General features: G+C 39.2%; 1 protein-coding gene across 2 annotated transcripts; it reads right to left on the reverse strand.

Moving 5' to 3' along the window:
• Nucleotides 1-5,576: 5,576 nt before the first annotated feature.
• LOC120515684 (cytochrome b-c1 complex subunit 7) lies at nt 5,577-17,063 on the reverse strand. 2 transcript variants are annotated; one of them, XM_039736919.1, is made up of 4 exons: nt 16,957-17,063; nt 16,163-16,234; nt 13,674-13,840; nt 5,577-5,742 (listed from the first exon to the last, which is right to left on the reverse strand). In XM_039736919.1, the coding sequence occupies exons 1-4, from the start codon at nt 16,973-16,975 to the stop codon at nt 5,665-5,667; spliced, it is 336 nt and encodes a 111-aa protein (XP_039592853.1). In that variant the 5' UTR covers nt 16,976-17,063; the 3' UTR covers nt 5,577-5,664. The 2 variants fall into 2 exon arrangements, with proteins under 2 accessions (XP_039592853.1, XP_039592854.1); XM_039736920.1 differs by lacking the exon at nt 16,957-17,063 and adding an exon at nt 16,759-16,825.
• Nucleotides 17,064-17,483: the final 420 nt, after the last annotated feature.

Raw genomic sequence — 17,483 nt, forward strand, 5'->3', positions numbered from 1 at the left:
ACACTTTAAAGAAACACATTAGATACATCAGATCTCAATATGAAGTTGGATATCTATACAAATAACGACAGGGCAATGTCTTAGGAACAAAAGGATGCCAAGTCTTTTAATGGAAATAAAAGTTTTCTGCCTACAGAGGGCTCAATTGTGTAGACACCCTAAAATCAGAGTGAAATGAAGATGTGGCAGGCTAGTCCATTTTTCAAAAACTTAATTTCTGCTACTCAAAATGCTTTTCAGTATCTTGTGTGGCCCCCATGAGCTTGTATGCATGCTTGACAACGTCGGGGCATGCTCCTAATGAGACGACGGATGGTGTCTTGTGGCATTTCCTCCCAGATCTGTATGAGGGCATCCCTGAGCTGTTGTACAGTCTGAGGAGCAACCTGGCGGCGCCTAATGGACCGAAACATAATGTCCCACAGATGTTCTATTGGGTTTAAGTCAGGGGATCGTGAAGGCCATTCAATTGTTTCAATTCCTTCATCCTCCAGGTACTGCCTGCATACTCTTGCCACATGAGGCCGGGCATTGTCGTGCATTAGAGGAAACCAGGACCTACTGCACCAGCGTAGGGTCTGACAATGGGTCCAAGGATTTCATCCTGATACCTAATGGCAGTCAAGATGCCGTTGTCTAGCCTGTAGAGGTCTGTGAGTCGCTCCATGGATATGCCTCCAAGATCATCACTGACCCACCACCAAACCAGTCATGCTAAGCGATGTTACAGGCAGCATAATATTCTCCACGGCTTCTCCTGACCCTTTCCGTCTTTCACATATACTCAGGGTGAACCTGCTCTCATCTGTGAAAAGCACAGGATGCCAGTGGTGGACCTGCCAATTCTGGTATTCTATGGCAAATGCCAATTGAGCTCCCCGGTGCTGTGCAGTGAGCACAGGGCAGTAGACATTTGGGCCCTCAGGCAACCCTCATGAAGTCTGTTTCTGATTGTTTGGTCAGAGACATTCACACCAGTGGCCTGCTGGAGGTCATTTTGTAGGGCTCTGGCAGTGCTCATCCTGTTCCTCCTTGCCCAAAGGAGCAGATACTGGTCCTGCTGATGGGTTATGGACCTTCTATGGCCCTCTCCAGCTCTCCTAGAGTAACTGCTTGTCTCCTAGAATCTCCTCCATGCCCTTGAGACTGTGCAGGGAGACACAGCAAACCTTCTGGCAATGACACGTATTGATGTGCCATCATGGAGAAGTTGGCCTCTGTAGGGTCCAGGTATCGCCTCATTCTACCAGTAGTGACACTGACTGTAGCCAAATGCAAAACTAGTGAAGAAACAGTCAGAAAAGATGAGGAGGGAAAAATGTCAGTGGCCTCCACCTGTTAAACCATTCCTGTTTTGGGGGTCATCTCATTGTTGCCCCTCTAGTGCATCTGTTGTTAATTTCATTAACACCACAGCAGCTGAAACTGATTAACAACCCCCTCTGCTACTTAACTGACCAGATTAATATCCCATAAGTTTCATTGACTTTATGCTATACTCTGATTAAAAAGTGTTCCTTTAATTTTTTTGAGCAGTATATATATACTCAGCAAAAAAAGAAACGTCCTCTGACTTTCAACTGTTTTTACTTTCAGTAAACTTAATGTGTAAATATTTGTATGAACACTAAAAGAGTCAACACCATAAGACATAAACTAAAAATGTTTCACAATGTGTCCCTGAATGAAGGGAGGCTCAAAATGTACCAGTACCAGTCAGTATCTGGTGTGGCCACCAGCTGCTTGAAGTACTGCAGTGCATCTTCTCCTCATGGACTGGACCAGATTTGTCAGTTCTTCCTGTGAGATGTTACCCCACTCTTCCACCAAGGCACCTGCAAGTTCCTGGACATTTCTGGGGGGAATGGCCCTAGCCCTCACCCTGCGATCCAACAGGTCCCAGACGTGCTCAATGGGATTGAGATGCGGGCTCTTCCACTGCGAGGATGATCAGCTGTCCTTCCGGTCTCCCTGTAGCGCTGTCTTAGGCATCTCACAGTGCGGACATGGCAATTTATTGCCCTAGCCACATCAGCAGTCCTCATGCCTCCCTGCAGCATGCCTAATGCACGTTCGATGAGCAGGGACCCTGGGCATCTTTCTTTGGGTGTTTTTCCACAGTCGGTAGACAAGTCTCTTTAGTGTCCTGCGTTTTTAGAACCGTGACCTTAAATGCCTACTTTCTGCAAGCTGTTAAGGTCTTAACGACCATTCCACAGGTGCATGTTAATTGATTATGGTTAATTGAACATGCATGGAAAACATTGTTTAAACCCTTTACAATGAAGATCTGTAAAGTTATTTGGATTTTTAAAACATTATTGTTGAAATACACAGTCCTGAAAAAAGGACGTTTCTTTTTTTGCTGAGTATAAGTATATATATATATATATATATTATATATATATATATATACATACATACACACACACACACACACACACACACACAAACATACACACAGGTATATATATGTATGTGTCTATATGTGTGTGTATAGCTTTGGTCACTGAGTGCAAGGGAAAAATAACAAAATGTAGTCTATGTTATTAAACAGTAAAACATTAACGTTTTAAGAAGTACAGGTACATTGAGCACTACTCGAGTGGTTGCGGGTAAACTACATTTTAAAGACGGTGTAACACAACAGGTAAGTAGTACTAACAGCAGCTAAAATGTATATGGATGATCTCTCGGTAGTAGATCCCTTTTGAAAGGCGCTACACGACGGCTGTGGTATAGAAATTACATTTGCTATGTGAGCGTCCAAATTTCTGCCTCTGGTAATGTGCCTTACCGGCATTACCAGCAATTAAAGAAAATTAGTTTTGTGTCCTCTGCAGTGTTAAGAGAGAAAGGCTTTGGTTTGGGATAAAAGGAAAAAAGGTGTAAAGAAAGGAAAGTTGCCTTTTTCTTTTATATAGTATAGAGAGATGTTTTCGCTGACGATATGAACGCCTTTTTGGGACAGTTGCGGTGGGTCTTGTGTAGACTGGTGAGACGTCCCAGCCATTAATCGGCTGTGATGGCACTGTCAGTCCTCCAACTCCTGTGCGTGTCTTCATAATCCGAGCTGACGACCTCATAATCGTATACGTGCAAAAGAAAGTGCGACGCGCCTTAATATTATTTTGCCGTGGTGTAGAAAAGGGGTCCCGTGTTTGCACGTGTCTGGGCTATAGCTCGGGGGAGGATGAAAAAAATTAGAAGTGCTCACTTTGACTTAAGGCAGAAGCGCAGTCAGCGTCTCAAAGGCCGGCACAGCTATGTGCACGCGCCGCTGCTCGACTTTTGCTGGGCAGGAGACCCCACTTTTTGCAGACATGTTCACGTGATCAAAAGTCTCCGCGCTTTGGAGGTCATTATATATATATATATATATATATATATATATATATATATATATAAAATACCAAAATACCAGCACTCACAGGAGAAGTAGTGTGTTAAAGAAGTAATGAAAAAGAAAAGGAAACATTTTAATAATAACGTAACATGACTGACATTGTCATGAGTGTTGCTGTCATATATATATATATATATATATATATATATATATATATATATATACACACACAGCATATGTGTGCAGAAAACCACGCTTTTATCAAGGCTTCCGTCGGGTAGTCTTTTGAAATCAAATTTTCCTCCAATCAGTCGTAGCGACGCGCTTTCTTCCGACTGTTACATTTTTGTAGCTCTGATGTGTGCATCAATGTAATCGGTGTACCACGAAATCATGCATTGACAGAAGTTTCCCTTTGCTTGGAATGGAAAGTGTGATTAAATGCGTTATTTTTTAACGCGTTATGGAGCACATGCATCGAAGCTTCTCAGCTGTGCTTGTGCTAAGAAAAGGAAAGGATGGAGTACACTCTTTAACAAATTTCTATATTTACTCTTGTCAATTAATCGAACATGCATATCTTCGGGAGATTGAAGGACAGCAAGAAAACCCACACAAATACAGTAGAGAAGTAAAGCACACTTTATACATACAGAGCCAAGAATGGGATGGAGGACTGCATTACAGGACAGGGCAGGACAGCCCAAGTATTTACTACACATTCTACAAAATGTACAACAAACATTAGTAGTGTGGCCTGGTTAGTTTCTGTGGCTCAAAACATTTATATATTTTGTAAGACAAAGGATCAATTTTTCTCATGCCACCACATTAATGGTTGACCAAACAATCGAACAGTTTGTTGGTTTTTGTGGCAACGTTTCAGAACCAGTGACCCACTTGTCTTTTTACTTAAAATTCTGGTTTAAGGAGATGGAGGATTACCCCTCTGAAAGACAATAAAACGTGTTGTCTTTTCATTAGTTTTAAAATTTATCAAATATTTCCTAAACTTCGTTTTTCCCACAATAATCTTTATAAGAAAAGTGATAATGAAAAAGCCAAAATACAGGTGTGGACAATTGTGAATATTAAAGCTGAGCAGCCATCTCAATGTCATTTCCACACCCGGGTGTTTCACAGGAAGTAAGGGCTCTAACAACCAAGTAACTTAAAATAAAACAGAAGTAAAATCTTAACAAGGAAAATAAGGAGAAACTTTCAGGTGTCAAAAAGTCAGTAAGGAAATATTCTTTTGCTTCTTTAAACCCACACATTCCAAAATACAGAAAAAACACCTTGAAACATTTTCTTGATAAACACAATAAAAAGTACAAAATACCAACAAGTTTAAGATTAGCTCAATAAAAAGTTAAATAGTTTGAATTAACCCTTTAAATCACTGGAGACTCAATGACTGAATTTGTGCCATTCCTAGTGTAAAGCAGATGAAAGGAGAGGACTCAGCAAGGGGGCGTCCATCTTTATAATATGCAATGTTTAAACTCACATGCATAACAACACTGTATTTTTCTAATATCTTGATCAGAAAAGTGGTAGGAACTTACAAATACAATGGTACCTTGGTATACGTCCACTTTGGAATAAGTCCAACTTGGTATACGACGTGTTTGGATGTGAAAAATTTTGCTTGGTATAGGACTTTTGTTTGGAATAGGACTCGCGTGCTAGAACACCACGCGCTACCCTTTTTTACTCTCTCGAGACAGTCACGACTGCCCACGAGCGTCAGAACGCAAGTTGCTAACATTCCGTGAACAACCCAAGCTATAACTCTGTGAAATTTGTACGTGACTGTGTTTTTTCGCATAAATTTGAATTGATTGTTGAAAAGTATGAAGGTGGCATGGGTATCCGGGACTTGTTCTCGGCATACGGTATGCAGCAGCCGACGGTATCTACGATTGTGAAAAACAAAGACGTTATTAAAAAGTAAAGTGAGTTTAAATTTTCATTTACTTCATCCAATTGCTTTTGTATTTATGAATTTGAGCATTAAGCAGTGTTTATTTAATACAACCCCATCAATGTATAATATGCCAATAACATTAGGGTTTTTGTCATGGGAACGGATTAATCATTTTCCCTTTATTTCTTATGGGAAAAATTTGTTTGGTATATGTCCTGTTTGGTAAAAGGATCTGGAACGGATTAAGGACATATACTGAGGTACCACGGTACTCTGAAAAAAAAGAATAATGCCATAAAATAATTTCCTTTTTAAACCATTTTTACAATTTTATTAGGTTTTCAGAAAATACTCAGAAAAGAGTACACAGTTCAAGTGCAGCTGTCCATTATTTCTTATTCCATTCTTCTTTTTCTTTCCTTTCACGGACGACCTCCTTGAGATAGGGTTGTAAGTAGGGGACATCCTATGGCAATGGAAAAAAAAAATCCAAATAATATTTCCAAGGAAAATATTTTAAGAGAATGCCATTTTGTTTAATGCTCTCAAGTATACACATGATGTTTAAATATCACTTTTGCTCTGAACACATCTTGCTTGCAAGTAAACCTGGTACAAGTTAGTTAAGTGTAGAGATTTTCTGAGTAAAACAGAGCAGGGTGGGTCATTCATGCAGGGTTTATACAAGGTTACCTACTTTCATTATTATTGACCACCATTGTTGAATAACATTCATGTCTGGTATACACTCACCTAAAGGATTATTAGGAACACCTGTTCAATTTCTCATTAATGCAATTATCTAATCAGCCAATCACATGGCAGTTGCTTCAATGCATTTAGGGTGTGGTCCTGGTCAAGACAATCTCCTGAACTCCAAACTGAATGTCAGAATGGGAAAGAAAGGTGATTTAAGCAATTTTGAGCGTGGCATGGTTGTTGGTGCCAGACGGGCCGGTCTGAGTATTTCACAATCTGCTCAGTTACTGGGATTTTCACGCACAACCATTTCTAGGGTTTACAAAGAATGGTGTGAAAAGGGAAAAACATCCAGTATGCGGCAGTCCTGTGGACGAAAATGCCTTGTTGATGCTAGAGGTCAGAGGAGAATGGGCCGACTGATTCAAGCTGATAGAAGAGCAACTTTGACTGAAATAACCACTCGTTACAACCGAGGTATGCAGCAAAGCATTTGTGAAGCCACAACACGCACAACCTTGAGGCGGATGGGCTACAACAGCAGAAGACCCCACCGGGTACCACTCATCTCCACTACAAATAGGAAAAAGAGGCTACAATTTGCACGAGCTCACCAAAATTGGACAGTTGAAGACTGGAAAAATGTTGCCTGGTCTGATGAGTCTCGATTTCTGTTGAGACATTCAAATGGTAGTCAGAATTTAGGGTAAACAGAATGAGAACATGGATCCATCATGCCTTGTTACCACTGTGCAGGCTGGTGGTGGTGGTGGTGTAATGGTGTGGGGGATGTTTTCTTGGCACACTTTAGGCCCCTTAGTGCCAATTGGGCATCGTTTAAATGCCACGGGCTACCTGAGCATTGTTTCTGACCATGTCCATCCCTTCATGACCACCATGTACCCATCCTCTGATGGCTACTTCCAGCAGGATAATGTACCATGTCACAAAGCTCGAATCATTTCAAATTGGTTTCTTGAACATGACAATGAGTTCACTGTACTAAAATGGCCCCACAGTCACCAGAACTCAAGCCAATAGAGCATCTTTGGGATGTGGTGGAACGGGAGCTTCGTGCCCTGGAAGTGCATCCCACAAATCTCCATTAACTGCAAATGCTATCCTATCAATATGGGCCAACATTTCTAAAGAATGCTTTCAGCACCTTGTTGAATCAATGCCACGTAGAATTAAGGCAGTTCTGAAGGCGAAAGGGGGTCAAACACCGTATTAGTATGGTGCTCCTAATAATCCTTTAGGTGAGTGTATATAGTTGGCATGCAAATTATACCTTAGATTGGTGCAGGACAAAGTCCCATATACCAAAAACTGTAACCTCAGGGCTGCTCTTTAAACTCACCCATACACACAAAACGGAATGAATCTATCCAAAACATTTATATTAAGCATGGCAGCTTAGCTATCAAGGTGCTGTTGGTGCAGAAGTAGTAATGCCTTTCCAAGAATTAGTCCATCATTTAGAGGCAATTGTACACATTTTAATAGTGTTCAAATGTACTCCTCACTCTGCTTTCAGTCAATAATACACCTGCCACTCAAATGGTTTGATTCAATGACCTTACACTTGCGTACTTACTCAGATATCTCCAAATACTTCAGTCAATTTAGAAGTTCTAATCTAAATCCTTTGACGTCTGACATTTTTTTTTTTTATTAATTTTATTACAATCAATACATAGCAATCAAGTTTTTACAAAAAAAAAAAAAAAAAAAAGAATTATGCTAAGAACAGATCGATCCCCACCCTTGAGAGAGAGCGAGCCAAACGGTGTAAAATTTAAGGCTTGTAAAAATACCTAAATCAACAAATTCTCTGTGCTTTATAAAATCATTTCAAAATATTACTGATTAGATCCTGCCATGTTTTGAAAAAAGTCTGCACAGATCCTCTAACTGAGTATTTGATTTTTTCCAATTTTAAATAATATAACACATCAGTTTCCCACTGACTTAAGAGAGGAGAGTTTGGGTTCTTCCAGTTTATCAAAATAAGTCTGCGTGCCAACAGTGTAGTGAATGCAATCACAATTTGTTTGTCTTTCTCCACTTTAAGACCCTCTGGAAGAACCCCAAACACAGCTGTTAATGGGTTAGGAGGGATTGTGAGTCCAAGACTGTCTGAGAAGTAATTAAAAATTTTTGTCCAGAATAATGTTAATTTGGAGCAGGCCCAGAACATGTGACCTAGTGAGGCTGGGGCTTGGTTGCAACGTTCGCAGGTTGGATCATGCCCTGGAAACATTTTGAGAGTTTTAGTGAGACAGATGTGCTCGATATATAATTTTGAGTTGTATAATTGTATGCTTTGCGCATATGGAGCTTGAGTGAATTCTCTGCATTGCTACTTTCCACTCCTTTTCTGATATATTGATTGAGAGGTCATTTTCCCAGTGTCCTCTTGGATCTTTGAAAGGAAGGGATTGTAAAAGGATTTTATATATTGTAGAGATGGAGTCTAACTCCTTGAAATTGAGCAATAATTTTTCCAGCGTGGATGAGGGTGCAAGATGAGGAAAATCTGGAAGGTTCTGTTTAACAAAGTTCCTGATTTGAAGATAGTGAAAGAAATTTGTAGCTGGAATGTTAAATTTGGAATGTAATTGTTCATAGGATGCAAAGACGTTGTCTATATAAAGATCTCTAAGCAAGTTAATTCCAAATTTTTCCAGATATTAAAACTGCATATGTTTGTGAGGGTTGAAAGAGGTGGTTCTTTTGCAGGGTGCCACAGAAAGAAGCTTCTCTGTCTTAAAATGCTTTCTACATTGGTTCCAGATTCTAAGTGAGTGGAGCACAATTGGGTTATTAGTGTATTGCCGATAGCGTGTGTTTATTGGAGCACAAAGCAAGGAATACAAAGAAGTACTGCAGGATTTTACTTCTATTGCGGTCCATGCCTGTATATGTTCTTCTATTTGTGTCCAGGTTCTTATCGACTGTATATTTGCGCCCAGTAATAAAACTGGAAGTTAGGTAGAGCCATGCCGCCTTCTGCCTTTTGTCTTTGTAGGGTCGCTCTTTTGATGCGTGGATGTTTAGAATTCCAAATAAATGAGGTTATTGTTGAATCTAATTGCTTAAAGAACGAATGCTTTTTCTGCATCCAATGATAATATTTCTGGGGTGTTTGATTTAGTTGGTGAGTATATTACATTAAACAGGCGTCGAAGATTTGAAGATAAGTGTCGGCCCCTAATAAATCCAGTTTGGTCTTGTGATATTACTGAGGGAGCACTTTCTCCATCCTTCTAGCTATGATTTTAGAGAGTATTTTAACGTCGTTATTCAGAAGTGAAATTGGTCTGTATGATGCACATTGTAATAAGTCCTTATTTTGTTTTGGAAAGACAGTGATTAGTGCTTGGCGAAAGGTTTGTGGAAGAGATTGGTTATCTCTGGCTTCTGTAAATGTTGCTAATAGGAGGGGAGCTAGCTGAGCGGAGAATTTCTTGTAAAACTCTGCAGGGTAGCCGTCAGGGCCTGCTGCTTTTCCACCTTGGAGTGACTTTATAGCATCCAGTAATTCTGATAATGACAGAGGTTTATCGAGCTCCTCCACACTAATAGCGTCAATTTGTGGTATCTGTAATGTATCCAGAAATGCATTAGATTGTATATTGTCTTCTTTAAACTCAGTAGTATATAGGGATTTATAGTAGTCTCTAAAAGTGTACATTATATTTTTGTGTTCGATAATTTTATCTCCATTCGTGTTAGTAATTACCGAGATTGCGTTGCGTACATCTTGCTTGTGGATTTGTTGCGCTAAAAGCTTATTAGCTTTCTCTCCATGTTCATAATAATGATGTCTGGATTTGTAAATTAGTTGTTCGGTTTCTTTAGTTGTCAAGAGGTTTAATTCTGAATGTAGAGCCTGCCTCCTCTTATGTAGAGTCTCGCTTGGTAGTCTGGCATGTTCTGACGTCTGACATTTTGATCAACACTATCATTCACATTAGGATTTGAGACTACAATCACAGATTCAACATAAGACAAACCAGACTGGCATAACAACACACTGCCAAATTTACATTAGGCAAAAATCAAATTCCTAAAACACTGGAGAAAGCGCTACTGGTAAGGTTCTAGCCAACGTCCAGGGTGGCAAATTTAGTAAGTAAAAATCGCGAGTGGTCTTCTCTAGACTTTCTCATACACACAGATAAGGGGATGGAATATTTGAGGAGTAAACCGCAAAACAACAATTATACTTTTATATTATGAACATTAAAGAACCATCAACAACAAATCAATATATTGAACACTAGCAAAATACCCGCGCTTCGCAGCGGAGAAGTAGTGTGTTAAAGAAGCAATGAAAAGAAAAGGAAACATTTTGAAAATAACGTAACCTGATTGTCAATGTAATTGTTTTGTCACTGTTGTGAGTGATGAGTGTTGTTGTCATATATATATATATATATATATATATATATATATATTTATTTATTTATTTACACACACACATAAACATATATATATACATATCTATACATATACACATATATACATACATATATATCTACATATATACACACACATATATACACACATATACATACATACACACACACATATATAAACATATATATACATATACATACATATCTACATATATACACACACAGCTATTTCAGTATCAGTGCAATACGCTGTTTGTTAAAACGGTTGACTCCGCTCTTACGTGCAATAACAAATCAAATCATTCAGTTGTCTTTGCTCATATGTCATTTTAGAGCTGGACGCCTGGCATCTTTTTGGCCACAAGTTCGTTTCTGTTTGGTGTGAGGTTCTGTGTTGTGGAGATTCTCAGGATGGATTGCAGGTGCTCATCAGTGAGGCGACTCCTGTGTGCTGTTTTGTTAGTCTTTATCACTGAGAAGAGCTTCTCACACAGATATGTGCTACCAAACATGCACAAGGTTCGAGCCGCATGTAGACAGACTTTTTTTGTTCTTCAAAGTCACCAAAGCGCCGTGCAAACTCAGTGCGCAATAACTCTAGCCGCAATAACTTGCAGCATCATAAGGTAGACTTGATTAACGCGTTAGTGTTCGGCAAGGCAGCTGAAGCGCTGCATTATGGGATCTGTAGTTTATTGTGTTACCAGCGCTTCATATACCGGGCTTTAATAACAATAATACAGTATATAAAATGATCTCGCGGGCCTGATATAATTACATGCCGGGCCGGATGTGGCCCTGCGGCCCTTGAGTTTGACACATATCGACTAAATAGAACTTGAAAAGATATATTTTTCAAATGTGATCGCGCAATTCAGATAGAGTTGACGCAGCACTACAGCCTGCATGCCTCAATTAGTCATCCTCCCTCGCTCTTACTTTTTTACCATTCATCTAATGAATACACTGAGTATGGCTTTACCAAAACAATCATTGATGGCGAATAAAGTATCCATTATTCGAGTATGTAGATTGGGTTATATATATATATATATACATATATATATATATATATACCAGCGTATCGCAGCGGAGAAGTAGTGTGTTAAAAAAGGTAGAAAAAGAAAAGGGAACATTTTAAAAATAACGTAACATGACTGTCAATATACAGTATTTGTTTTGTGAGTGTTACTGAGTGTTGCTGTCATCAAGGATTTGATTATCATTATTTCTTTCAATCAGGTTCGTATTTGTAGGATGTGTTGTGTTCAAGTTACATTCCGTGTTTGTCAATCGTTGTAAAGATGACAGGTTTCATTCATCGATTCGTTTCTTACTGCATCAATAAACAGCTCGTCTTCTTCTTTATCTGAGACCTGACACACTGCATGCACGGGTTTTTTACACTGTCTTCCTTTAGCGGGACATTGACTTTTTCCAACGTGTGCTTTGTTTCTGCAGTAGTTGGATTTATGAATATGCTTGTATGTATGAGGCGCTTCATATTTTTGCTGCCTTTTCAATTGTGTAATTGGTTTTGTTCAGCGCTCTTTGGAACTGTTGCTTTTATCTGTGCACTCGTCAGTTCCGTGAGCCACTCGGTGTACATGCATCGAAGGTTCCCAGCTGTGCTGGTGCCATCTCCTGCTATGTCCATGGCTGTATTTAATGTTACCTTAGTCCTGGCACTTAAAACTTTCTCTCGCAGTTTCGCTGAGTTTGTGTCAAACACCACCCTGACCATCTCATCTTCCTCTCCATAAGCACAGTCCTTCACCTGTGAATATTTACCCTTTGCTATTGGATTGCCGCTGACGGACGGCCTTATATGGGCAGGCACTAAATTACAAACGCCAGCGGCAGCCTGTCTATGAACTTAATTTAAAGTGTAGGTTCACATCGTGCTTTGTTTCCGAAGTAGCAGAACTCATGAATATGGTAGTATATGCCACTCGCTCGCTTCTTATTGTTTCGCTGCCTTCTCAATTATATAATGCATGTTTTCTTGAGCGCTTTTTTGAGGTCTTCCTGGTTTTCTATGTACTGCGTGATTACGTGGGAGGCGTGATGATGTCACACGAAACTCCGCCCCACGGCATTGAAGCTCATCTCCATTACAGTAAATGGAGAAAAACTGCTTCCAGTTATGACCATTACGCGTAGAATTTCGATATAAAACCTGCCCAACTTTTGTAAGGAAGCTGTAAGGAATCAACCTGCCAAATTTCAGCCTTCCACCCACACGGGAAGTTGGAGAATTAGTGATGAGTCAGTGAGTGAGTGAGGGCTTTGCCTTTTATTAGTATAGATTATAAAAGTAAAGTTGAATAAATCAGACTCCGCAGATGCATGAATAAAAGGTAATGTACCACTTCTGGTTAGCAGAAACAGCCCAAAAGCTGACAGAAAGCTACGTTTTGTACCTAATACTTGCATGCAAAATTTGGTTGATGTACTCAAGTTATCTTGTTAATACATACACACACAGAGACATAATTCCAAAAATGGTATTTTCAGACTCAGGGAGGTCTAAAACGTCAAGATTCATCAAAACCTCGAAAAGGAATTTTTGGAGGATTACAATATTCTCCCTATACTTCATATATGAGAAAGTCAAGGTGGTCTAAAATGCTGAGATTAATCAAAATCTCGATATCGAATCTTTGGATGATTACTTCCCTGGACTTTGTATATAAGAAAGTAAAAGAGAGGGACCAGTAACAAAAAAAGTTTAGAAACCTGTGCAACAAATACTGACTGCTGCTAGATGTGCTCACTGAAAAGTGATGAAATGCTGCCATCACTTAAAATTAATAAAATGGAGAGCCAAGTGTTTCTGGCAAAAATGCAGACCTTTGTTTTAGCATTACAATTTTGACTAAATTTAAGAGAAAAGTTTAATAAGCAAAACTGAAACATGCGATTGTTTGATACAGAAGCAACAAGTAGGGTAGTTGATAAACATGCTCACGTATTAGCTCAATGTTGACAGCTCACAAAAAACCCAAATGCTATTCATATAAAATATGAAGCATATAGAAATCAAAGAGAAACAAACTGCATATCCACTGGTGTTCTACTCGATGGGCTTATAGTTCACTTTAGTCATTGTCTGTTTTTCCTTTTTCAATGTTGGTCAGTTAAAACTATGAACTGCAAACAGATTTGTCATCAGCTCCTACATGTTTACTAAGGAAGATACCAGCATTTACCATCTGAAGGGTCCGTCACCAACACACAACTAATTTCGTATTAGTGTACAATGTATACTAACCTCCTCATATTTTGTCCACTGATTTTTTGGAAGGATTTGATGTTTCATAGACAAATCAAGAGCTCTCTTCATACGGAACATTCTGTCATTGTAAGTTTGTTCAGGTAACCGCCTCAGAGCCTCTTTAATATCTGAATCTTCATATATTGTGTCATCTGTCATAAGTCCTAACAAAAAAATAAATGATGAAAACATTCAGTTATGTGCACTTAAAACTCCGATTTTCTTTTTAAACCAACTTAGTTTGATAAACAGATACAAGGAAGCAGAGACTATCTTGTCAATAGAAGCTGCCATGAAGCAGAAAGCAGTCCCTGGGGTGCTTTACTTCTAAAAGCGCACAAAGAACAATCCTAAATCTAAACATATAATTATTCCCTAAATACAATTTATAAAAAGTTAGTGGCGACAAATAAATGTTACTAAATCATGCCCTGCTATTGGCAGGTTTAGAAGTCTTAAAGGCTGTTAAAATGGTATGCATGTGAACAAGTATGTTGTCCCCACTCAAGAGAATGGCCCGAAATTCTTCTACTTTAGAATCAAGTGTTACATAAAAAGGGAAGAAATCATCCATAATTCCTTCTCTTAATGTGGCAAGTGAACTCCACAGGAGATGAGAGGGTCTGCTGAAAGTGGTACAGGCCACAGTAAATGTTTTATTTGGTATCTCGAGTACTGGGGTAACAAGAAACAAAATATTTTGCTTGGAAAATTGTAACAATTGTCAATGAAGCAGGTGATCAATAAGCAGGCTGAGGGAATTTGCACGTTGTGATGGAAAAATCCAGTTTTCCATATTGTATATATTCACATTACTTTTTGCAAGGTAAAGCCTTCTTGCCAGCCACTTTTCTCTAACACTTGCAGATAGCCATTAACTTTCCACTCTTTAGAACAGAGATCTCAAACTCCAGTCCTGGAAGGCCCCAATGGCTGCAGGTTTTCATTCTAACCTTTTCTTAATTAGTGACCTGTTTGTGCTGCTAATTAACTTCTTTTGAATTCATCTTTAATTGACTTGCTCTTGAAGACTCAGATCCAATAATTGTTTCTTGTTCCTTAATTAGCAGCCAAACAATGATACACAAAATTAACCAAAACATGACCCTCAAACTGTGACCATCATACAATATCTGAAAATAAAAAGGGTGGAGGTCTCAGGAATGTTAAATTGCTCGGGTCCCCAAAACATTAATGGTGCTCTTAGAATAAAAGTAAAGAAAAAAAATATCAACAATTTTGAAAATGTTCTGCTATTGCACAATGAGAGCAGCAACAAGCCATGGAATTAAAGAAAGGGCTTAATAAATAACACGACTCGGTGCGCAATTAAACAGCTGGTTGGAGTGAAAGTGGTTGGAATTAGAGGACCTGACTTAGGTGGTCTTCTGTTGGTTTACTCAAGTCACATTTTATTTCTGTTTAACGAAAGAAATGAAGCAATTTAGAGGAATGATAAAGAACTTTCGGGGAACAAATCTTAAACAATTAAAATTAATTCAAAAGAAGTTAATTAGCAGCAAAAACAGGTTACAATGAAAACCTGCAGCCACTGGGGCCCTCCAGGATTGGAGTCCGAGATCCCCGTTTTCGAAAATTAAGGCAAAGGTGGAGGAGTTTAAATACTTGGGATCAACAGTATAGAGTAATGGGGATTGTGGAAGAGAGGTGATGAAGAGAGTGCAAGCAGTGTGGAGAAGAGTGTCAGGAGTAATTTGTGACAGATGGGTATCAACAAGAGTGAAAGGGAAGGTCTACAGGACAGTAGTGAGACCAGCCATGTTATATGGGTTGGAGACGATGGCACTGACCAGAAAGCAGGAGACAAAGCTGGAAGTGGCAGAGTTAAAGATGCTAAGATTTGCACTGGGTATGACGAGGATGGACAAGATTAGAAATGAGGACATTAGAGGGTCAGCTCAAGTTGGGCGGTTGGAAGTCAAAGTCAGAGGGGAGAGATTGAGCTGCTTTGGACATGTGCAGAGGAGAGATGGCAAGTATATTGAGAGAAGGATGCTAAGGATAGAGCTGCCAGGGAAGAGGAAAAGAGGAAGGCCAGAGAGAAGGTTTATGGATCTGCTGAGAGTGGACATGCAGGTGATGGGCGTAACAGAACAAGATACAGAAGACAGAAAGATATGGAAGAAGATGATCTGCTGTGGCAACCGCTAAAGGGAGCAACAGAAAGAAGAACTTTTTAGCTTCAGTGAAATGCATTCGCTATCTATGCCTATGTAAGTTTAAGGATTCCTTTGTCTTGTTACAACAGCCAAGCATTTGCTCACTTGCTGTCCTCCTGTATATTTGCTGTAACAAAATGTTTGATTTCAATCACTGAAAATGTACTTCATTAACTGGAGAAAACAGAATATAAACAACGCAACACCGCCTGCCACTCCATACTTATTAGTCATAAAATCTACTCATATTTTAAACACACTCACACATGATGGTGACTGATGAGAAAGAAAAAAAAAAGTACATACCGTATTTATTAAAACCTGCTGTATTGTAGTACCATTTCTGCAAAGACTGGAAAAAACGCCCCGAGGCTGCAACTAAAATAAAGAATTACATTTAAACATCCAGAGATCACAAATTTCCTGAACAAGAATAATCATAAAACAAACACGTTTGAATGTGGCTCTTCAGTTAAATAGTTAATATATTTATTACAGCACTTTTCATTAACTGGTCCAAATGACTTTATCGCCCAAGTCTGCAATGTCATTTACAAACTACGGAGAAAAAAAACCAAACCTTCTTTAATACTAAAAACGATTTTCTTTATTAGACTATATAAAAATTGCCTACAAATAAAACATGTAATCGTGTAAAACCAACGGGTCGTTTGTTAAAATACAGAAGAATTAAATAGCCAAAGAACAACTCATTCACAATTACCTACCAGTATAAGATAGCGAACTACATGAAATGGGTATTTAATTTAACGCCAAGACAGTTCAAAATTAAAGACAATATAATTCCAATAAACCTATGTTAACGATTAACAGTAGCAGAAAAAAAAGGTATCGAGATAGATTAAAAAAAAAAAATAGAAGTGCTTTTTCAAGTACTGTACCTGAGTCGAGTGCAGGATTTAAGACACATAGAGGACATTAAGGACATGCTATACTGGAAGGGAACGGAGAAACAAAACAAGAGAACCAGAAACGCTACTTAAACGAACTTTTTCTGCTATCTGTTAACGGCGATTTGTTGTTCTTACATAACATTATTTTCCTCAAACAAAATAAAATAAAATAAAGGCATATCTTACCGGGTGCCCTAGCCGCCATGCTTTTTTTTTTTCTTCCAGGAAAAGCCCCAAGCTATTGTGGGTAACGACGACCGTGTCACGTGACACACGAGCACGAAGGCATTCTGGGAAGCTTCTTAAAGTCTCTGTGGCGGCGCCGCTTGTGACTTGTAAACGGGGGCGATGGCTGCTTACGTGTCTGTGAGAAGCGCTCCCGTTAGTTGGAGGTCTAACACGTTCCTGACTGCAGCTGGATACTCCTCGTCAAAGGTGGAAAACAGGAAATGCAACGATTAAGAGTTGAGATTCATCATTCGTCCACACCCATACACGGGCCAGTTATGCCTCACCGAGACCACGGGTCTTATTTCGGGGCATGGTTGGGCAATGCACTTCTGTGCCAGGGTTTTTTGTAGGTAATTCAGAGTCGCCAAGTAACCTAACATGAATATCCTTGGGTTATCGGACAAAATCGAAGTTTCTAAAAGATATAATTTTTCTAACCGGCGTACTCCGTGCCAAGGGTTGTAAGGAACGGATGCTTATCC

This window comes from Polypterus senegalus, chromosome 15, assembly GCF_016835505.1.
Source record: "Polypterus senegalus isolate Bchr_013 chromosome 15, ASM1683550v1, whole genome shotgun sequence".
Lineage (NCBI taxonomy): Eukaryota > Metazoa > Chordata > Cladistia > Polypteriformes > Polypteridae > Polypterus > Polypterus senegalus.

What these genes read in the sequence shown, in the direction of transcription:
- LOC120515684 (XM_039736919.1), bottom strand. An exon ending in AGCAGGTTTTAATAAATACG is followed by an intron (nt 13,841 to 16,162) that starts GTATGTACTTTT and finishes TTTTTTTGTTAG; the next exon opens with GACTTATGACAGATGACACA. An exon ending in AGTGGACAAAATATGAGGAG is followed by an intron (nt 5,743 to 13,673) that starts GTTAGTATACAT and finishes CCATTGCCATAG; the next exon opens with GATGTCCCCTACTTACAACC.